Below are 22,600 nucleotides of genomic sequence, written 5' to 3' on the forward strand. Positions count from 1 at the left end.
TCATAGGGTTTTCTTGTTCTTATGATGATGTCCACGTTTGGGGAATGTGCTCTTTTGATGGCGTTTATTAACAAACCTGTGATGACACAGGTTTGCGTTTCTGCGTGTACTCTGTGTCCATTCGGATTTTGATTTCGCTGTGCCTCCAGCTTACAGGGTGAAAAAAAGAAAGAATTCATAGAACAGAGCACTCTATAGATAGGGTGCTATAAATAACGCCACTGCACGGTTTATAACTGTATGCCAATTGGGCAAATATGCCTGTATAAGTATCATAGGTTTCACTTGTTTACAGCCAACAAGGGTGCGGCTTTATCGCTACTTTATATGCGCCCGCGGAGTTCACTTAAGTTAAATAAGTACACACACAGAGAGAGAAACATATACACATACACACGGCCTACTTCCATAGTTCATTTGCGGAGAGGGAGAGAGCAAGATAGAGAGAGAGACTCAGACTAATTCCTCCACGCAGCCTGTGCCAATGCGCAAACAGTCTACGCCGTGGGATAGGTCTCCCCCAAATTGAGGCTGCGCTCTCAACGATCATGCGATTGAATGACGAGCGCGTCATGCTTGTCTTCCTCCTCTGCTGTTCGCTGCGATCGGTGGCTCTGCGTTCCGCAATCCCCTGGGATACTGTACCGCCCTCGATGGCTCTTCTATCGCCGTTCCGCTCCCACTGAATGGCTGTCCGGAGCGAGGAAAAACGAACCAGCGCTCTGCATCAGCTTCCCAGCGAGGGGGTGAGTGTCTTGTTCGGCCGTCAGTCAGTCGGTAGGGTCGTCTGATGATCCACCGGCGGCAGCGGCGGTGGAGGAGGAGAAGAAGGAGGAGTGGGTGGTCACCGTTAGATTTTTTAGGCTGATGGAGCAGGAGGGGGGGCCAGTCCAGCAGAAGCACCAGCAGCAGTGGGGCAATTAAAGTTTGGGATAAGTGCGCGACTTTAAGGGGAAAGCTGGTCCAGGCTGGCACAATCTAAACTTTCTATTGCCCTTTTCAGCCTAACAATAATAATTATAATAAAAATATAGCTCGTTATCAGCAGCGGAGCAGAACACGTTTAACTTAACGAGCCTCACAAAACATGAGAAAATTCAACGGCAGTCCGTTTGTTTCTGTCTCTCGCTTTTTTTTTTGGCACGGCAGCTCTTGTGAGCGCCGGCTGCAAAAAGAATTGTGCCTTGTTGTGCTCCCCCCACCAACCACCCCCCCCTGCTCCGTGCCGCACTGGTTCCGTCTGGCTCGCCCTCAGCTGCTGCGTGTCCTGGGATGACCTGTTGATGTCGGTAGAATGGAGAATGGCAGGGGGAGCGATTTCCCCCGTCGCCAAAATATTTAAATAAGCAACATTTTGGGCCTGACTAACCGGCGTCGCAGCACGGCTACCTCGTCCGCTCGGCCAGTAAGTGCTTTGTTTACCTTTGTGAGTGCGGAAATGCTTGACATTGTGCAGCTGGGGCTGAGTGTGCGCGAGGTGGATGGTGCGCCGGGCGAACCCAAAATATTTTAACTGTGGCGTTAGCTTTAGCCGTTAGCCACCTCCCATAGGCCGTGCTGCGGATGGAAGGAGAGGGCAATCAGATATTTCAGCGCTGACAGCCACTTGGAGGAGGGGGAATGGAGGGGGGATAGGGACTCCCGAAGTGGCCCGATTCCTGTAAAACTACTTTAGATTCGTCTAACCGATTGCCATTTGAGGGCACGTAAACAATCGCACGCCATCCTGGATTCCCCCTTAACGCATCCATGCTGTCCCTACCTCCCAGTAGCCTCCCGGCTGGGTAGGCACGGATCGGACACCCCCAGGTGGGTTAAACAACTCCTTATCCTTCTACACGTTATTTGGCAACACTTTCAGCACAGTGGCACACACATTAAAGGAAAAAAAAATCAGAAATGTGAAGTTAAAAAAGTCTGTTTGTAAAACAATCAGCCTTCTTGCTGTGAGGATAAGCAAAAGTCAGGCCTGCCAGGAGCACAGCTATGCAAGCATGGGCGCATATAATGAGGAAATGCCTATAGAGGGAACTGTGTGTGCCAGCTGTATGAGGGGCTTTTCCACATAATGATCTGAAAGGTTTGAACCAACATAAGAGTTTGGTGGAATAAGTTTCAAAATAGGCTGAGAACCAGTCCATCATAACACAACTGAGCCCCCCTTGAAATATTCTAAAGGCTGCTATTAAAAGTGTAAGGTCTTTAGTATGTTGTATGTCTGACCTACTTTCCTCCCAGGGCTGGCTGGTATGAGAGCTAAGCTACAGGGTTAGTTGGGGTGAATTTCATTTGCTCACGCTGTTGCTGCTGCACTCTACTGTATATATTTAAGGACCTGAGATTATTCTTCTCATCCCTACAGGCCCCCGCTGCCCCTCCTTAGTGCACAGGGCCACACACACATGTGCGTGCACACGCTTGCATTCTCGCTCACTGTTGGGGCAAACTGTGCAAACACACCCCTGCTCTCGGCCCAGCGTTTGTGTGTCTTGATGTGCAACCATGTGTGCTTACTGTGGCTCGCCAAACTGTAAACAAGCAGTATTGTCTAATGTCTGTGTGTGACTCAGTGTGCCTTTTGTGGGTTTGTTTGAGTTTGTGTGTGTGCGCATCTGTGTTTTAGTATGAGGGAGAGGGGAGCTTGAGTGAGATGGAGACAAAGAGAGCATTTCTCTTTACCCTGGAGCTTGGCGAGGTCCCAAATGAAAGGCTTTGGATATGATGGGCTGGCTCGCTTCAACCCTCATCAGTCAGTCACACTAAAGTTTGCTTTTTATGCCTCTCACAGGGTGGGCTTCAGTCACTTTGCTCTCACATTATCAGATAGTATCTTACACTGATAACGCTCTATGTGTGGGTGCATGTAGGTTCAGCAAGCATTCATGCAACACTTTTAAGTGGTAATATATCTCTGCATTGCAGGCCTGTACCCTCATCTGCGCGCATAGAAATACTTATGACGGGCCTTGTGCTTTAAGTAAGCACGAGCAGTGCAATGCCATGTAGGCTGATCAATGGATCTGTTGTTTGCATTGCTCTTTTTGAGGGTACAGAGGGTATATACATGCATGTGAATAGCACCTCCGAAATTGCTGTTTATAGAACGTGCTATCACAAAGCATAGCTGGTGTAACACCATCGAAGCATGTTTACATACCTTCACAGTATCAAGCGAGTAATGTAATATACCCTGCTTATAGCCCTCATAGCCACAGCAGAGGGAACGTTGGCTCATTTTAATTTAATATTGACAGGCATAATCTATCAATCTTAGAGCGGATATGGGGCAAAGGGGGGGCATGTTTGCCTCTGACTGTTGACTGAAGTGAATGGAAACATGCTATGCGGTTTTTGTTTAGGCCACACACACAAACACACGTTTGCACATAGAATACCAGAACATGACCCAGTTATCTGAGGACATGGGATTTTATAGCTCACAGAAGACACAGAAAATAAAAAGGCTTTCAGTAGCTGTTGGTACCCAGCACCAACAGCTACTGAAAGGTTGAAGTGACGTATAGGATTAATGAAATGTAGATTATCCTGTGGAAGTTTCAACAAAACTTAGTTTGAAATATCAGAGTGCTGCGAGCCTGCCAATACTATTCGGTAGACTGTGCGAAGGAGAAAATGCGGCCCATGTCGTTTGGGTTTTTCAAGAAATATATTGTTTTAATTGTGGGGAACCTTCCTTTAACAGACAGGCATTTCATTATGAATACTTTGGCCTAACAGTAATAAAACAGGCCAGTTAGATTTGCTCGGCGTTTTATTGCATTGTGTTAATGTGAGGTTCTGACATTCCTCAGCTGTTTAGCTTCTCTTTGAGCTTTCTGTCTTTTAACATAGCTGTGTTACATTACACCTTCACCCCACAATGCCTGGGGGGAGTCATCACTGCAACGAAACAAGATGAAGCTGAAACATGCGACAGCAATCATGATTAATGCGATGTAACCCACTGAAAAGTGATTCACAAAGAAAGTTTATTATGTATCAAAATGTCACATGAAGAACTACTCCACAGTTGCCGTATAAATATTCTCATTCCGAGTTCTTTGGCAAATCAAAGCGAGATCTGGAGACGGCCTTTCAACATATTGTTTGTAGTGGTGCAGTCAAAGGTCTCCTAACTGTTACCAGTTGCAAGTATAGTGGCGGCCCTGCTCTTTTCTGACCAGCCTCATGGTCAAAGTTTATCCACATATCGACAAGACCAACAGGAAGGAGCTCATACTTGGTAAATGACGGCGGTTTTCACATGCGATTATATCTTTGCCCGTTCTCACACGTGGCCTAGCTGAAACATGCAGGAGGCAGCACCCGAGGCATCCACTCTCTTAGCATGAGTTTGCCAATTACTTATTACATATTAGAAGTTCCAACATGGAGAGCACTGAAAGTTTAGTTTAGTGTGGTCTCCTTATTGAACAGGCTTTCAGTTAAGATGTATGAAGAACTGGATTGTGAATATGAAGAATGAATTTACTTGAATTAAAACAAAAATCCTGTGCAAAAAGAAATATATCAACCATCGTTATTTGGGTTGGTTTGATAATAGTTGTAGTTGTTTTGTATGGAAAAAGGTCTGATTATACATGTAGTTTGAGTTGGGTGCTCTTCTGTATCATGGGAAAAAATTCCATGGAGAAAAAGAGCGTGTTTGGGGGAGTGGGAATTTGGCTCAGTATTTCCATATATGAAGTCAATCCTGTTTTTCAGTAACCAGCATTTGGATCTATTCACTTCCTCATTTGTCCTCTTTGTTTGTTTCTGCCTGTCTCTATTCTATCCCAACAAGACCTTTTTGGTGGTGTGCATAGGCGCACCATGGCCCAGACCCTCCAGATGGCGATCCCAAACTTCGGCAACAACGTTCTAGAGTGTCTGAATGAGCAGCGGCTGCAGGGACTCTACTGCGATGTGTCCGTGGTGGTCAAGGGCCATGCTTTCAAGGTACTGGTGCACTGTTTCTCTTATTTGCACTCAACTGACTGAAGGTCGTGGTTATAATGAAGAAGAAAAGACCCGAGTGTAAACAAAAAGTCCTGTGGCAGTCGTGCTCCATGGAAAAGGAACGTCATTATTCTTCAGAAGAACTGCTGTTTGGACATTTTCTTTTTCTTTTTTTTTTGGGTGGGGGGGATGTTGCAACATGTAACTTTTTGCAGCAGAGGCAGATGATGCATCATTCAGTGTGAATCCACATTTGTGCAAGTTTCTTGCTCCAGTATATAAGATGTTATTAATGTTTGTTTTAAAGATTGTTTTTTACGGGTTACAGGTTTTCTTTCATTTGCTGAGTAGTTTGAGTTATCCTGTCCATTAGAGACAATGTAATTTGTGCATTGTATTCATTCCTCAGTTAAATATTGGCCTCTAACGTTTTGTTTTTTTACCTTCTCTGAGATCTTTCACTTTGAGTAGGGCCTTCTTTTTCAGGGACATTGAAAGAACTCGATTAGTATTTTAAAAATGAAAGTACACTGAAGAGCTACTAAATCAATATGTTAATAAATCATTGGCTGGGTGTAGAACAGGGGTGGGCAACTCCAGGCCTCAAGGCCCGGTGTCCTGCAGGTTTTAGATGTGTCCTTGATCCAACACAGCTGTTTCAAATGACTAAATGACCTCCTCAACTTGTCCTGAAGTTCTCCATAGGGCTGGTAATGAACTCATCATTTGATTCAGGTGCAATGACCCAAGGTGAGATCTAAAACCTGCAGGACACCGGCCCTCGAGGCCTGGAGTTGCCCACTCCTGGTATAGAAGCAGTTTACCAAAAGCTGTCAGAAGGGTTAATAATACAGGAAAACAAAGAAAACCCCAATTATCATATAACCCCCTGTGAGCAAGGGCAGTGGGAAGAAAAAACTCCCTTTTAGCAGGAAGAAACCTCCATCAGAACCAGGCTTAGGGAGGTGCAGCCATATGCCTATTGCAGTGTAACAAAGGGAGGATTGAGGGTCAGCCAATCAAGCCCTAACTATGTACTTTATTAAAAAGGGAAGTTTTAAACCTAATCTTAAAAGTACTGTTTATTGTTGTTGTTTTTTTAAACGAAGCTATACCGTCAGAAAATAAATTCTCCAAAACATCTCACTAGCCCTTAATAAATCAGTATATTGTAATATGTAAAATCATTTTTAAATTATGTTTTCTTTTTCTTTTTTTCTTAGGCTCATCGAGCAGTTCTGGCTGCTAGCAGTTCTTATTTCCGGGATCTTTTCAGCAGCAGCAACAACAGCAATGGTGGAGGTGGCGGAAGCAGTGAGGCCAGCCCAGCCGTAGTGGAGCTCCCGCCGGCCGTGCAGCCTCAGAGCTTCCAGCAGATTTTGGCTTTCTGCTACACAGGCCGTCTTAGCATGACGGTGGGGGACCAGTTTCTCCTCATGTATACTGCCGGCTTCTTGCAAATCCAACAGATCATGGAGAAAGGCACTGAATTCTTCCTCAAGGTAAAGCTAAATAGAAATAGAAAGTGAAGTAGCAGAAAACCTAAAGTCATTGTTTCATCAATTTGAACTGGTAAAATACAGGTTGAAATTTCTGTTTTGAGACTTTCTGCAAGGTAAGATCTATCTATTTGCTGACGCAAAGGTGATATATGCATTTATTGGTAGGTATCCTCCCCCAGCTGTGACTCCCAGGGCCTTCATGGAGAGGAGGCCCCACCTTCAGAGCCCCAGAGCCCTGTAACACAGACCAGTAACGGTGCAGCCCGGCCCGCCTCCTGTCTGACGCCGCTCCCTCTGGTATCACGAGTTAAGATGGAGCAGCCAGCGAGCCAACCAGAGGCGGCCACTCCTTACTCAGTGGTTTGCACTCCTGTAGCCAAGCGACTATGGGAGGGTGGCAGCACCCGAGATGGAGGTGGGGTAGGCTCAGGGGGAGGAGGAGGTGCCAGGAAAGCAGCCCGTTATTCCCAGGAGGCAGTGCGGGGCAGCGCTATCCAGAGCCCCGGAGGTCTCGGACTGGCTGTGGGTATGGGTGCCACCACGACCAACCTCGTGGGAATGGTGGCCGGTGGTGGGATTGGTGGCGGTGCCAGCACCAACGGGAATTCTGCAGCAGGGCTTATCATGTCAGAGGGCGCCAGCCCTGGCACCCTGAGTACCTATGCTAGTGACTCACCTATCAGCTACCATGATGACGAAGAAGAAGAGGAGGGGACAGATGAAAGTGCTGAGGAGCAGTACAGACAAATCTGCAACATGTACACAATGTACAGTATGCTCAACATGGGAGCTGCAGGTGATGGACAGAATAGTTATACCAACACATACAAATATATCTAGCTGAAGTTTTTCATTACACCTTGATTACATATTTGTATCCTTTATTTGGTTTGTGGAGACATTGTAACAGCACGAAATATTCTCATAAATATATTTTTATAGTTGATTCGAAATTTTTCCATATGTGGATTTTCTAGCTGCTGGTGAGCGTGTTGAGGCTCTACCAGATAACACGGAGACGCGAGGTCGGATGCGTGGCAGAGATCTTTCATGTCTTCCTGCAGAACTTATTGCCCAAATAGGCAACCGCTGTCATCCCAAACTATACGAGGAAGGAGATCCTGCTGAGAAACTAGAGTTAGTCTCAGGTATGTTTCTCTGTGTGTGTGTGTGTGTGTGTACCTAAAGACAGCAATATTTACAACTAAATTTAAAAAAAAAGAAAAGAAAGAAATTCAAAATGATTAGATTTGAGAGACAAAAATATCCAAATTTCATAGAATTGTCTTGGCTCGCTGTCTCCAAAATGTCAAACTTAACATGAGAAACCTGCAGGTGGGTAACGGATGAAAGAAAAACTGAAACCCTCGACCTTTACACTAAAGGGAATCCAGCAGCTCTGTGATGCTGTTGGGGGGGATGTTTTGCTTTTGTGGTTTAGGTCTGCTTGTATCTTTAGAGGCAAGCAAGGAATAAGAAAGAAAATGCCATGTGTGATCTCCTTTTTCTTATGATGAAACATTTCCTGTTGGGAGTGGAGTCCTCCACCCATCTGCAGAGCGCAAGGGGTCACTGAATAGTTTGGATATAAAACTGATGTTCACTGTTTGGCTTAAATCACCTCTTCTCAGTCGAGTTGAATTGGTTGATGGTTGATGAGAATCAAGCATCTTCTACAACCATCGTCAACCATCAACAACAAAACAGGAAAAATCTTTTTTCTAGTGAAGTACCAGAGACTGAGAATCTAAAGTGCAGCATAGCTGTTGTGGTGGCCTGATACTGTTGTTGGATTTTCTTCTTTAATTTGTTGTTTGTCCATAAGTGTCAAAACAAAATATTTAGCATGTGGTTTGTAGAAAAAAAAAAGAAAGAAAAATACTTTGATTCTGCTACAGGTGTATCAAAAATGAAGTCTTTACCTTGATCTAAACTACAGAAATCATAGATACATTTATACCAGACTGTCGTTGGGGCATTATCTCATTCGTAAATATAGCCAAGCTGCTTCAAATCCTGCTTATACTGTGCTGGCAGTGTTTTAGGAATTCTTGTCATGCTGAAAAATTGAGCTGTTCCCAATTAGATGATTTCCAAATGGTTTTGCATAATGGATCAAAATCTGTCAATATATTTCTGTGTTCATATATTTAATCAGTTTTAACAAGATATCTAACACATCTGACTGAAGTGCTTATAGGTTGCAGACACTCAGTGTTGTATCCTGACCTCCTTTATATCATTAGGGAATGCTCAGTCCTCCTCCTCTATACACACTGACAACAATTTGAACCAAAGAATTCCAAATTGGGTTCATTACCCCATAAGACCTGTGGATACTGATTTTCAGTCCAGTTCTTGTGTAATTCGGCGTACCTCAGCCTTTTCTCCCATTGTTGAGTCTACAAGTGGGAATCACCAGATACTCCACAATACGATATTATCACAATGCTTCACTCATGGTACGATATTATTGCAATTTTTAACATTTTGTGACATGCTGAGTGTTGCGGTGAAATATATTGTGATTTATCACGTTTTCCAACTGCACATTATGTCCCTAAAATTAAACTTTGTTTGTACTGATATTATCCAACACGATAAAGTTATCTCATTTCAGTTATTTATTTATTTTTTGCTTCAAAATTAGATTGTGAAGCAAACCAACACTGTCCCTGAATTATTAAAACAATTACATTTGTATTCAGCAACCTTCCTGTTCTATATGAGTATAACCAGAATACAGCCAGCTGGCAGTCAGCTGAGTCGAGTCCCCACGAGTTATCCTTCTTCATAAAGGCTCATTCAGACTGATTGCAACATGTTGGAAATCTGTCTGCATTTCTAAATTAAAAGTTTCTGTAAACCTTCAGTATTCTGTCTAAGGGAGATTGTTGTCAGTCCAAGTCAGGCTGCGACTACTTGCAGAAAGGTTGCTTCCTGTCAGATGACACGAGCCTGCTTCTTCGTACTATATCGATATTTGGTATCCCTGATATCGCCACACAAAATATCACAATACGATACTGTATCTTTTTTTTTTTTTTTTAGTTTTAATTTTAGTTAAGTCAGTGTTAAGTGACTTAACATACAAAAATCCTTCCTCTGGAAATGGTCAGCAACAAGGACTGAAAATGAATAAACAAAGAAGCTGATGTCCAAGGGAAAGTAGTTCTTCAGAAAGCCGGAAGAACTATTGCTCTAGACCACGATAAAAAAAATTACAAGTCTGGCTCCTTGGAAGCAAAATTAAAGATAAAGAAATGAGCAGCTGGTTAAGAGTTTTGCACAGTACTGCATATATCAGAAATATGTTATCAAACTAACTTATCTTATTTATATATTTATCTGATATCACAAGGGCAGCAGGGTGGTGTTGTTGTTAGTACTGTTGCCTCACAAAAAGAAGGTCCTGAGTTTGACTCCAACATCTGGCCAGGGCCTCTCTGTGTGGAGTTTGCATGTTCTCCTCACTTTTGCGTGGGCACTCAGGCTTCATCCCACTGTCCAAAGACATGCAGTTAGTGGGGCTATTTTAACTGATAATTGTGAAATTGCCCATGGGTGTGAATGTGAGTGTGAATGGTTATGTGTCTTTCTGTGTTAGCCCTGCGGCAGGCTGGCAACCTGTCCAGTGTGTACCCTGCCTCTCACCCCATGATAGCTGGGATAGGCTCCAGCACACCCACCACCCTGATAAAGATAAGGGGAAGAGGACAGATAAATCTTATATAACATAAAATAAAAATAAATATACATTTTATTTTAGTGTTGTTTTTAGGTGAATGATTTTATCTGCCTCAGTCTGCAGTCTGGAAATAAATGACATTATGGTTAAAGGTAGAGCTGAACTATTAAATACATATAGGCAGTATAGTATGAGGTCTAAATAGGACAAGGCAGGTAGCACTGATATATATTCATATCTTCAGAGGACGCTGTCCTCAGATGACTGAGATTTGCACTGGCAAGCAGGGCTGTATTGCACATGTGACTCAGTTTGTTTATGTCAAGGACATACTGTGACTGTGCGTGTTACCTTACCAGTGGGGTTACACACTTCACTCTGCAGCAGCATGTGCCTGTGACAGAGCAACCTGAAGCAAGTGTTTCAGGGTAGTTTTATACTACATTTGTAAAAGTCAAAGGAATAAACTGAAGTAATGAAACCAAATCAAACCTCAAAGCTGTGACATTTAACTGGCGCACAGGCTTCTCTCTCCCCACCCACAGCTGCAGTGTGATATGAATCAGAGCTGTTGCTAGATAAACAAACTCTCCATTCCAGTAACCGAAAGCGAAGATCCTGACTGTATCATTGCTGTACCTGACCCACAAAAGTTGAAGAAGGGAAATGCCATAAAACAAGATAGCAGATAATCTCAGTAGATAATCTACAGTGATAATAAATGGTCTCAATTCTTTCTGGATTCTTTGCAGGTACTTCTGTGTATATATCACGAGCTCAGCTAATGAACTGTCATGTGAGTGCAGGGACCAGACACAAGGTGCTGCTGAGGAGGCTGCTGGCCGCCTTCTTTGACAGGTTTGCTTCTTCCCTCGATTTGTCTGGGTCTATTTATGCAAGTGTTTCATGCAAAGCGTAGTTTTAATATAGAAATTAAAGTTTTTTTGTTTTCCTTTTTTTTTTTTTTTTTTTTTTTATCTGCTGGCATATGAAGGATAAATCAACTATTTTTGTGTTTCCTCTGTTCTGTCTACCTCTTTCTTATTTTTTTGATGTATCAGGAACACTCTGGCCAACAGCTGCGGGACAGGCATTCGCTCGTCCACCAATGACCCGAGCCGCAAGCCCCTGGACAACAGAGTGCTCCATGCAGTCAAATGTGAGCGTACATGTTTTGTCTGTCTGTGGGTGTTTGCCCACAAGCATGCAAACAATTTGTGCATGTACTGATGGAGGGGAATGTACATGCATTCACACTGCATGCACACACTGTGTATTTACACTGTAAACTAAGCCGTATCATAACCGAAGCTGAATTAATGAGTTAGCTGTGTAATGTCTCAGTTTTCCTTTTAGGTACATTTAGATAGTACTAATAGTAACAACAATAATATTAATCTTTAGTAATACTTAGTAATTTTTTTTTTTAAAATCCACATTACAACGTGCCTCACAGCAGCAACAAAACAAGCATAGTTTTGTTTTTTTTTGGTTTTGTTGTTTTAAAAGCATAAATAAGATTTGCATTGGTATGATTAGTGTTTGGCAATAACTCTGTGACCGCTACATAGTAACATTCACCCTGAAATCAAGTGTTGACATCAGACACACCAGAACAGAGATATTGTCCTGCTTATAGTGAGGTGATTATTTGTTCAGATGTTTTATAGCTTTGAGTTTTGCGAGTTGCCCTTTTTCTTTACAGCTTTGTGCTTTTTCAGTAAACGCTTGCTGAAAGTGGAAAATGTATCCATGCTCACCATAAAATCAGATTTAAAGACATGTAGCTGTGAGCCGGACTCGTGACATCACTACTAGTCTGAAGCCTGTGTTGCACAACACACATAATACATTGTGAATAGCATTTCAGCAGCACATGAAACACTTTCAGCAGTCTTTTTGTGTAAAACTTAAACCAAAAAAAATATGTATGTTCATGTTTGCAATCGAGGGCTGAGCAAAAAATATATTTTCAGAGTTGTTAAAGACAAAATAATCATATTTCACTTGTTTACTGGATCATACCAAACTAAAAATGGCCATGCATCACATGACCGGTTGTAGCTGATGGAGTTGTGGAGTATGCCACGTCGTTATTCTGCCCAGTCCAGAGCATATTTACTGTGGTGTGAGCCAGTAAACAAGTTAAATGTGACTGTTTTGTCCCTGTTGACTTGAAAGTTTACATTTTGCTAGCTTTTCACATTTAGTTTTTGGACTACATTAATTGGATCTTGGGTTCAGTATTCCACTGAGGTTTTTGCCAGTTGAAGCCTGACCTTGTTTTAGAATTTCTAACAAGGTAACAGAACTACTTTCATTTTTATTATTTGCAGAAAAACATCTCCTGCCCAAAATATTATGCAAATCATAGCATTTTTGTCTTTGAACATGCCTGGAGGGGATACTCTATCATTCTCTTGGCACCTTACATGTAGGTGCTGTGCCAAAACCCCTGTGGGTGAAAAACAAGAAAAGAAACTGACTGTGCCACCCATTACTTAAACCAAGCAATTTCTGTTTCAGTAGTGAATATTAAAAACATTCCCCTGAAGTAGATTTTTACTAGAAATCAATCAGCAAAACAGTTGTTGCTTTGTTGAGGTCACGCCACATGTGCTGGGGTTTTCTTATGCATTTTGCATACTGTAACATTAGCCAGGATAATAAACACTGAACATGAGAGACAGCTGGATAAATAACTTGGCTGGTGTTTATAAAAGATTGCAATTGTCTAAAGTGTTTCAGTTGAATTTTAAACTGAGCAAGTGTTGATTCGCATATTGAATAGACTTTCTTTTGTCAGTCATGAGTCGTTTTCACATATGCTCTGCAGCCCTGATCATTTCTAGAACTTACTCAGCAGAGGTGCTCATGAGAAGGAAGATGTCCGATCCAGTCGAGTTGCAGTGTTCTTTAACATGCGGAGATTGTGTAATATCAAACTGTGCCAATAAGCAAATAGCACAGGTGATCATTTGGTACACGCAGGTAATAACACAGGAATATTGCCTATTGGTTGTCACTTCTGCTTTCTCCGCACTCTCTCTGCAGGCATTTCCATCGACTGTGCCACAGAGTTAATTCTAATTCTGTGAACACCTCTAAAGCAGGCTGTTTCATGCTGTATGCTACACATAAATAGGGACAACTATGGAAATATCCTCATCTGATTCCTTTGAAACTGTCGGAAGTTTTTTGTGTGCAAACTTCTATAGAGACTGTCGCGGTTAAAATCAAAAAGAAAAAGCCATAGCTGTAGTCATTTCCCTAAACACTGTAACTCTCATACAGCAGGCCTCTGTGTGCCTATTAGTCCTTTAACTCCTCCTATACAATAAGGAGTTCAGCAGCTAAACCTGGCACACAGGTACGTCTTAGATTCCTGAAGGTTCTTATCTATATCAGCCATTGGGACATCATCATGCTGCCTAGGAGCCACCTACAAATGGATTAATATGATCGATTTTTAGCATTTCTGCATTTATACTCCTTGCAACATTGTATTGTTTTCATTCTGTGACCGGAGCATTTAATTTATAGCCACAAAACTTGAATATTGGAATATATCTGATATATTATGTTGCCTGGCAACCATCTAAATTTAGAGCAGGACCTAAGCATTGCAGGCGGTCCATAAAAAATTGTCTCACTTTTATACTGTCAGTCCCATATAATCCAGTATAGTCCTTAAAAATATTTATTAACAAAGCTATTACCCCTTTTAGGTTTTTTTTGCCAGCATCACAAATAGATCAGATCATACTGTAGTATGTGCATGTACTTAGAATAAATCCATCTTCATTCAAATATTGGTGAAAGGGATGCTTTTGTCTGTTTTGGATAGAAGACAGGCAAAAGGATCTGTCAGTACACTCATGAAATTCGTTCTTGGCTCCAGTCACATCTTAAAAGTGTGATCAGCCTAATTATCTCCCCCCCCTCTTTTTTTTTTTTTTTTGTCAGTTTATTGCCAGAACTTCGCAACCAGCTTCAAAGAGAGCGAGATGAACGCCATTGCAGCCGACATGTGCACCAATGCCCGACGTGTGGTCCGTAAGAGCTGGATACCCAAGCTAAAGCTACTGATGGCGGAAAGTGACGCTTACTCTGCGTTCCTTCCTGATGGTGTCAAGACAGAAGAAGACGCCCTGGGGGCGGATCCAACCTTCGACCCTGCCTCATTGGAGTCCGCCAGTGGTGCTGGTATGGAGTCGGGCGGCTCTTCAGGTGAATCGCTACCAGGTGTGGGTGGGGACGGAGGACCGTTATTTTGAATGTTTGGTGACGCACATACCAGTATTCCCCAGTTGCGCTTGCCTTCTCACTCTTTGGCCCACGCTGATCTCTCACATCTTGACTGTCTATACTACACTGTTAGGGTCAACAGTTGTTGCCCTGATGTAACCAGGACTTGAAAACTTAAGGTTTTTTTGCTTTGACTGTATAATGGAGGTAATCAAGGAAAGGAAGGGCGTAAGAAGGTCTTTAGTTGTGTCCTAACTGCCCTCTGCCTCCCCTTGTCTTTTTAAGGTGTGTAAGTGCATCCACTGTTGCATATTAAATACATTCCCTGAGGTGCTGGTGGTTTGGGGGGAGGGCAGGGAGTTACTGGTGCAGCCTGAGGAGGAAGAGATGGCTGGATGGACAGATTTCCAGGAGCAGAAGTGACGGGTATATTGAATGTAAGTGTCGGTGGCATTTTTCTCTATGCAACCCTGACAACTTGTATTCCAGCCTCGGGAAAGAAACTAAATTTCAAAATAGATACATTATTAAAACAAAGTAACACTACCTGTTCTTCCTCCTCTTGCATCTTCCACTGATCACCCTGCAAGTATTCTTCAGCCTCACCTCACCTTTCTTGAGACCAGAGAATCTCACTCGAGTGTTTCACTGTGTGCTGTCTTATAGAAATATATCTCATCTGCCTATTTTTTATTTTCTTTGCATGTTTCTCTGTCTGTAAACTGAAAAGTGATCCAGTAAGAAGGGTGAAAGCTTTTTACTCAGAAGATTGTAATGGGGGAAAAAAATGAAATTTGAAGGGCAACAGGTAATCAAAGATGGTCATATTTTTAGAAGACAAAAACTATATTTATACAAGTGCCCATGCCTAGAATGGTGTGAGCAAAGAGAGCAAGAGGGATTGTTTTAAAATCTCAGTATTCAGCTTTTATTGAAAGAGGGCTTGTCAAGTAAGGAAAAGTGCTATTTTTGCAGGAGTACAATAATAATAATGAAAGGAGTCTTATCATAAGAACCTCAGTCATTTATTTTTATCCTTATTTTACAGTGAAAGTGATGGAATGAGCAGTTGAACTGCTAAATTTGACACATTTCATCTTTTGTCCACTATCTTTAAAGGAATAATAAGACTGCTTCCGCTGGCACGACTGTGACTATGATTAGCATTTCTTGTTAGGTTGTGAACCTGCAACATTCGCCTCCTTTGATACAGCATTGGCCCACAGTTTTGAAGATTACTTTTGGACATTTATAGGTTACATTTATCTGACAGCTCTGCTAGTTTAGCCTTCGAAGAAAAATTCCTAAAAGGAGGGAGGAACAAAGTGACGTTCACAAGAAATAATTGTGAAATGAACAAGTGCATCTTTCAAATCTTGACGTCAATAAGCTGGTGGGCACAGTGATGTCGCAGGGAGGCAATGCTGCTTGAAGCAAAAAGGTTTTAATGGTACTGTGTGTATGTGTGTGTTCGACATAGTTCTCTGGTAAGAAAGCCAAGTTTGTATTGTGCAGATGTGTCTTTGGTGTGTGGCTTATTCATGTATGCAATGCACCACCTCTTTCATCTGGAAATTCAAAATGAGTTTTATTTTGAAGTTTGAAATGATTTTGCACCTTCCATGAGCGATAAGAGTGGTGGTTTCTGCACCTTATTGAGAAGAGCTAGTAGTTCATGCACCTTTTGAGAAGTGTTGTGTAGCAATCAAACCCCTTTAGGTGGAATTTGCCTTGTTGTTTTTGTTTTTTTTTTTGTTGTTTTTTTTCCTTTCTCCCATGCCTGCCTGTATTTGTTGTTTAGTAGTGGCACGAACGCCTACTGTAAATAATCAAGAAGACTGTTGAGTTGAATCCCAAGTGTTCTTCTTTTTTTCTGTTGCTGAATGTGTCTGATTTAAGAAATGTCAACAACTGACCTTTTGTATGTGGAAGTTGGTGTTTGCTAGAAACCTTCTGAATGCATGTTAATCTGTTAAGGACAGAGGTCAGTACAGGGGATTCATTCTTACATTTGCAGGTGGAAAAACCTGAAAGTAGTCCGGGTCTGACTCGGAATGTGTTCTTAACCTGATACGTTCGCACGGACTGATTACTTTCTCTTTCAGGAATTCTTTTTTTCCATAGAGGTTCTATTTTTGTGTAGAGGGGGTAGAGTTTGAAAGCCAGGAAGATGCTGATGCTTCCTATCAAAGGCAGTTAAGTCTTACTGAAAAGAAATAAAATGACTAGTGGCATGATAAAGATTCTAGCTCAGCATATTTTCATTATTGTTTCAAATTCTAGGTGGGTGATACAGTATATGGATGAAACATAAATGCAGTACCTTGTGAGCATTCATTAAGGGTAATAACAAAGAAACCTCAGTTTTGCATTTGACTGTAGATGCCACATGAGCACCCCTCCCCCACATACCTCAAGTATCTTTGAAGACTGTTGTGCTTCCTGTCCCTTATGCAGCTGGTGTCATGTTTCACTCCTCCAAGTTTATTCATGCGCTTCATAAAGGCAAAGCAGTGGTTTATGTTTGAGCTGAATTATAATGTCTAGCTTTAATTTGTGTAGAGGTTTTCACAAGATGTTGCTTCACATTGTTTTAAGTATGACTATAATTTTTTTTCAAATCACCAGACTTGCCAGGCATGTTAAAGTTGCCACAATCAGCTGAAAAGTTTGCTTTATTACATACTATTACTCAGAAGAACTGTCAGTGAGTCTCCAAATAAGATAAAATATGACCAATTAAGATTTCAACGTGAGAAACACGTTTCTGTTTGTCTCCCACAGTAATCATATTACTCAGTGACCCACTGAATGACTTGTACTGTATTGTGAGTCATTAACGAGAGCTCGGCTACGCCAGTGAATTGGTGTCGACTCTAATGAAGCAGCTGCCCAACCCGTATACGGAAATGTCCCCACTGCACCATTGACCTAGTAAGATTATGCTGCTGTTGCAGCTTCAAAGCTTTTACTACATATAAACAGTGATTGGGGCCCATGTTGCCATCAGTTCAACAAGTTCAGTTGAAATAAAATGTGGTTCCGGGACATTTCGGGGGTTTCACCCTGAAGTAAAAGTTCACTGACAGCCAAAAACTCCCTTATTCATAACTTGATTGCTCAGTCGCTCAGTCCTCCATCATCACTAGGCATGTGGGTGTTACTCGTTTTTAATTTGTGGTCTTTTGAGAGCTCTCTTGCTTTTTTTTTTATTGCACATTCTAAGCAATTTCTCTACCTTTCAGCGTACGTGTTTACACTTACAAAATGTAGACCTACACACTTGAATGGATAAGGTGTGGCACGGCATTGGGAACCTTTTGTCACTAAACAGTACATAGATAAATATGATTATATACATGTATAGATAAATACTGTATATTATATATAGACGCACACATAGTTTGTTTGTCGTGCACTCGCAGCATGAGGTATATATTTACCCAGATACAATGCTTCTCTTCACAACCTGTGCAGTTATTGGTCTGCCCATGTCTTTGCCCCTGCTCTTTGCCCTCTGTAACCCTGTAGCACCAGTGGACCTCCTGTACTGCTCATCCTCCTCTTTCTGTGTTCCAAGTGCCAATAACTTTGTGAAAGCCCTGTAACTGTGACCCAACATTATCAAAGGTAATTGCACATTAACAACTTTAAGATAAATGAATACAAATCATAGAGAAAATGTCAAAAATGGAACAAATAATGAGTATCTTAATAAAAGATTTGTAACAATTTCTCCAAGACTCCTCGTTTTTGTGTTTCCTTAATCGCTTTAATGGTGTTGCCTGTCATTTGCTCTCATGGCGTTTGCTCACTGGTGAACTTAATTGAATCTTACTTTATTGCAAATGATTTAATGACACAGCTCTGCAATGGTTAGCACTACTGTGGTTAGCACAGCAAGAAGAAGTGTACTTTAATGTAATTTATTTAAGCACCATTCATAAACCTAATTTAAACTCAACGCTTCAGTGTTCACACCTGGAAGCTGTCATGTATGACCTGTCGCTTTCATGCTGTATGAACGTGTCAAACACAGTTGTTTTTGCCATCATTTGTTTACAGTTTTGCTTTGACATGCTTGAAAAGAGCTTCCTGATGAGGTGTTAAATAATGGGTTATATTTCATATTTGGATAAAAGGATCTGAAGCACCATCACTGTCTCCATTTTCATTGCATGCATGATCTTTTTTTAAATCTTTGTTTTAAAAACAGATGTCAAACATGCAGGACAGAAAAGTGTCATGTAGGCTTTTAAATTTCTATTGTTAAGTGCACCACCCAGTGTTAAAAGGCTAACAATACAACAAATACAGGAAATTAAATCACTGAAACTGTTCAAACATTGTATGATCTTGTAGCTCAACAGCTCAAATCTAAGCTTATGGTGATATTTACAGTAATCTTATACTGATGAAGAGCAAACATTAAAACTGGAGTATTGGGAAATACAGCTATAAATTGGTTTCTAGATGAAGAACTGATCTATATACAATAACCCACATCTGATATCAAAGATTTGCCTCCTTGTTAAATTGCTGTTTAGTTGGCTGCCATTGTAATGGAGTGTGTGGTAAAGAGGTAGGATTTTAAATAGGATTTAAACCTCTGAATGTCTTGTTTTAAATACCTTTTAAAAAAAAGTTGTGATGCTATATAAAATGTAAAAGGAAAAACAGAATGCAGTGGTTTGCGTGTTAAATAAAATGATATTTTGTTCACAGTAGAACACAGAAAATATATCAGATGTTTAAACTGAGACATTTTAGTTTTTAAACCAAAGCAAATGTTGTTCATGAGCTCAGAACCCCAGGCCTAAATCTTGATTAAACTATATTAATGGTGGGTGGGTTTTTTTTTTTTTTGGTTTTTTTTAAACAGCTAAAAGGCTTGAGCACTGAGGGACATGGTTAAGTGTATTACATTCATAGATTCTCAAAGATGCTAATCTGAAATCGAATTGAATCTAAAGCTAATCTGATTTATTAGAACAGACATGGTAAGAGCTGCCATCCCATCTCCATCATGGATACAGTGTTTTATATGAATGTACTAAGGAAGCTATTAACAACTTTTTCCAACTCTATCTTCTCTGCATCACATGTTAGCCAAGGTTAGCAAAACAAAACTAATCTCTTACAATGTTAAAGCACTGAAGCTCATTTACTTGCAAATGCTAGCCATGTTTGCATAAGAAGCGCAGGTCGTAACTGATTTCAGAACAGTAAAGCTGAGCCAGTGCCAACTTTCCTTGCACTCTGGTCTGCCCTCAATTTTATCTATAATGCTCATGCGCAAACCACCAGAAAAAATCCGCTGGTCTCTCAGCTTGCCCAGCTCCAGTCAATATTCAACAGGAGATAGACACACCTGTATTACAGAGAGAGCTATTAGACTGAAATAATCACAGCTTTCAGCAACAAAGCTGGCTAGGGGCCACAACATGGCAGAAATGTAAAGGCTGAATGCACATATTAATTGAAAGGCCAGGAGCTTTATGACTGTGCTGTCTGAGATGAAAGAGATGTTACTTTGGTGTATATATATGTCTATTTTTAGATTTGACAAAGCAAGCATTACTTTCCTTGTAATGTGACCAAAAGATTCTGAGAATCTAGGGAGCTCTCTGTGCACATGTGACAAGGATGAACATTAATACTGGATGATGATTGCTGGGCCCTCAGATGGCGCTACCCAGTGGCTGATCTAGAAAATTGTACATGGGTGGACAAAGGAGGAGCAACAGGTCTAGGCAGGGTGGCAGATACCTCTTCAGTGAAGTATGTGAAAATCCCCAGTATGTAAATGGAGTCAACAAAATATCCACAAACACACTTTAAAACTATTTATTGTATCATTATCTCTTCTAAGAAAACAAAGGTTTTGGACAAACAATTAGTTTATACAATGGTTCTACAGCTGGGGGCAGTTGCCCCTCTTTAGAGGGGAACTGGACTGAGGCTAAATCAAAAATCTGATTTTTATTTATTTATTTATTTTTTTCATTTCTTTGAAAAACATGATGTTGCATTCTCTGGACTAAAGAGTCCACCCAGCTTGTTATCAGCGCTCACTGGACTGGACTTGTTGCACAGGTGGCATCTATCACTATCAATTTGCTGAGCTGCTGAGAGCGACCCAGTCTTTCACCAGTGTTCGTAGGAACATTTTACATGCCTAATCGCTTGATTTTATACCTGAATTAAATTATTTAGATGGGTGAGTGAATAATTTTGGCAATATAATGTATTTCTGCAAAACAAATCACAAGTGCTAAAGCACAGATATGTTTGGGAAAGGTCAGTGTAATGAACAAAGGATTTAAGCGGCAGACTTTTGAAATAAGGAAAGAACGTTTTCACAATATTCAAATTTTGGAGCTCCACTAGTAGACTATACGCCACCTTTCGGTTGTCCCTAGAGTCTAAGAAAGACAAGCAGGGATAATAGCTTGTTCAATTTTTCACAAACTTGAGAAGTTAGCAAATACTGAGATATCAGATTGTGACAGTTTATTGATTAGGATATCTATTACATAGCCTAAATTTTTCTCAGCTGTCCCTAGCTTGATTCCTGGCTGGTTTTACTTTAAAAGCATGTTATTTATCCCTCCTCACTCTCTCGATATTCCCTGTCTTCTTCCTCTATGATGGAAAAACAAAAATGTCCAGTAAAGTTTAAGCTTTTAAGAGGAATGATTAAAGTGGAATTTTTGACTAAACATTTTATTTAAAATTTGAAACTAATGTGTAATAAAATGATTACATGAAAGTAAATATGTTGCAAAAAAATATTATGTTTATAGTATTAGACTTGCTCTCAGACCTTTTGACCCAATATATATTTTACACTATTAACACTGTTGTACTGTTACATTCCCATGTAGATGGCAAGCTATTCTTCAGATGTGGAGTACAAGCATTGCTTGCGCAAAACAAATCGTCTTCCAACATGATGGCTGCTGCCCCCTTGTGGACTATGAAGGTATTGCTTTAGTCCAATCCTATAATGAATACATAGAAGAAAGAAAGAAAGACCTTTAACAAGCGCATTTATTCATATCACAATTCAATAATACAAACAAACGCTCACAAAATCAAAGGAAACATCACAATAAACCACCCAAACCCACACACACTTAGGTCCACGTGTAGTTAGCAAAACAAATACACTGAATAATAATAGTACTCTAAAAACGCAAAACAAGTGCACCATCCTCCCTCAATGAACATAAAACATTTTGAATACACCACAAATCTGTAAACATCTGTAGATTACAAGTTACACTATAAAAAGCATGCTCCACTTTCAATCTTGATGCAACTAACCCCTTAAAACTAAGTGCTGCATCAGTCCAACCCTGTCCAAGCATTTTATTCTTCCTTGTTTTCCAAATTGCTAACTTAGCCATACCAAGAAGGAAACTGATTAAGACATGAGCCTTATTTTTAGAAGCTCTGTTCTTAAGACTAAAAACAAAAAACAGCAATAGAAAAACACTCACCCAGGGCTTCCACCCATTCCTGCAATAAACTAAACAGGCTTTTTAACCTTACACAGGACAAAAACAAGTGTTCCAGTGACTCCTGTTGTTCACAAAACAGACATCCACCCCTAGTAGTTGGGTCAAAGCTCTGTGTCTGCTATTGATGTAGCCTGACATATTCTCGTACCTTGTCTGTGGAGTCAGCGCGTACAAGTCGTCATTCAAGCAAAGGTAAGTCAGCTCGAGTACTGCGAGTGAAACGCGTTTGATTTCCCTGCAAACATTCAGATTAGTGCAGCATAAATTCATTCATGAGGGGAAATTACAGTGAGAACATGTGGAGGCTGTTAGGTGGATAACATAGTGAGTTCAGTGAATTGATGTGACACTGTCCTGAAGGATTGTTATTCTTTATGGTTAAAGAAATTGCACTAAATTTATTCATATTTATTATAAATAATCCTAATTATACATCTTGCTTCCATGGTGTATCTTGTGTCACTAAAAATACATTTTATTTTAGTTTTATATATTGATCAATGACCTGCAGAATCTCCTTATCAAATTAAGTGATTCATAATTGTCACTTTATGCTTTCTCCATCTCTAAAGTGATGACATCCTTGCATTACATCCTTTAGGTTCATTTTCTGCAGGCAGGTTTCTGACAGAGAACAGGCAGATTTAGAATATAACATGCAGCGTTCTATAGATGGA

The 22,600-nt window shown here is 40.8% G+C and overlaps 1 protein-coding gene across 3 annotated transcripts; it reads left to right on the forward strand.

Moving 5' to 3' along the window:
• The first annotated feature begins 252 nt into the window (after positions 1 to 252).
• LOC102296976 (nucleus accumbens-associated protein 1) lies at positions 253 to 18,133 on the forward strand. 3 transcript variants are annotated; one of them, XM_005946456.2, is made up of 8 exons: positions 253 to 746; positions 4,805 to 4,959; positions 6,183 to 6,461; positions 6,627 to 7,257; positions 7,439 to 7,609; positions 10,902 to 11,007; positions 11,211 to 11,308; positions 14,116 to 18,133. In XM_005946456.2, exons 2-8 carry the CDS (start codon positions 4,834 to 4,836, stop codon positions 14,424 to 14,426), a joined length of 1,722 nt encoding a protein of 573 aa, XP_005946518.1. In that variant the 5' UTR covers positions 253 to 746; positions 4,805 to 4,833; the 3' UTR covers positions 14,427 to 18,133. The 3 variants fall into 3 exon arrangements, with proteins under 3 accessions (XP_005946518.1, XP_005946517.1, XP_005946519.1); XM_005946455.3 differs by lacking the exon at positions 253 to 746 and adding an exon at positions 765 to 1,405; XM_005946457.3 differs by lacking the exon at positions 253 to 746 and adding an exon at positions 1,412 to 1,809.
• Positions 18,134 to 22,600: the final 4,467 nt, after the last annotated feature.

Source organism: Haplochromis burtoni, unplaced genomic scaffold (assembly GCF_018398535.1).
Source record: "Haplochromis burtoni strain Fernald_Lab_line unplaced genomic scaffold, NCSU_Asbu1 Contig_431, whole genome shotgun sequence".
NCBI lineage: Eukaryota > Metazoa > Chordata > Actinopteri > Cichliformes > Cichlidae > Haplochromis > Haplochromis burtoni.

Coding starts and splice junctions, on each gene's coding strand:
- LOC102296976 (XM_005946456.2), top strand. CDS start 4,834: ATGGCCCAGACCCTCCAGATGGCGATCCCAAACTTCGGCAACAACGTT. Junction 4,960..6,182: donor TCAAGGGCCATGCTTTCAAG/GTACTGGTGCAC, acceptor TTTTTTTCTTAG/GCTCATCGAGCAGTTCTGGC. Junction 11,309..14,115: donor AGTGCTCCATGCAGTCAAAT/GTGAGCGTACAT, acceptor TTTTTTTGTCAG/TTTATTGCCAGAACTTCGCA.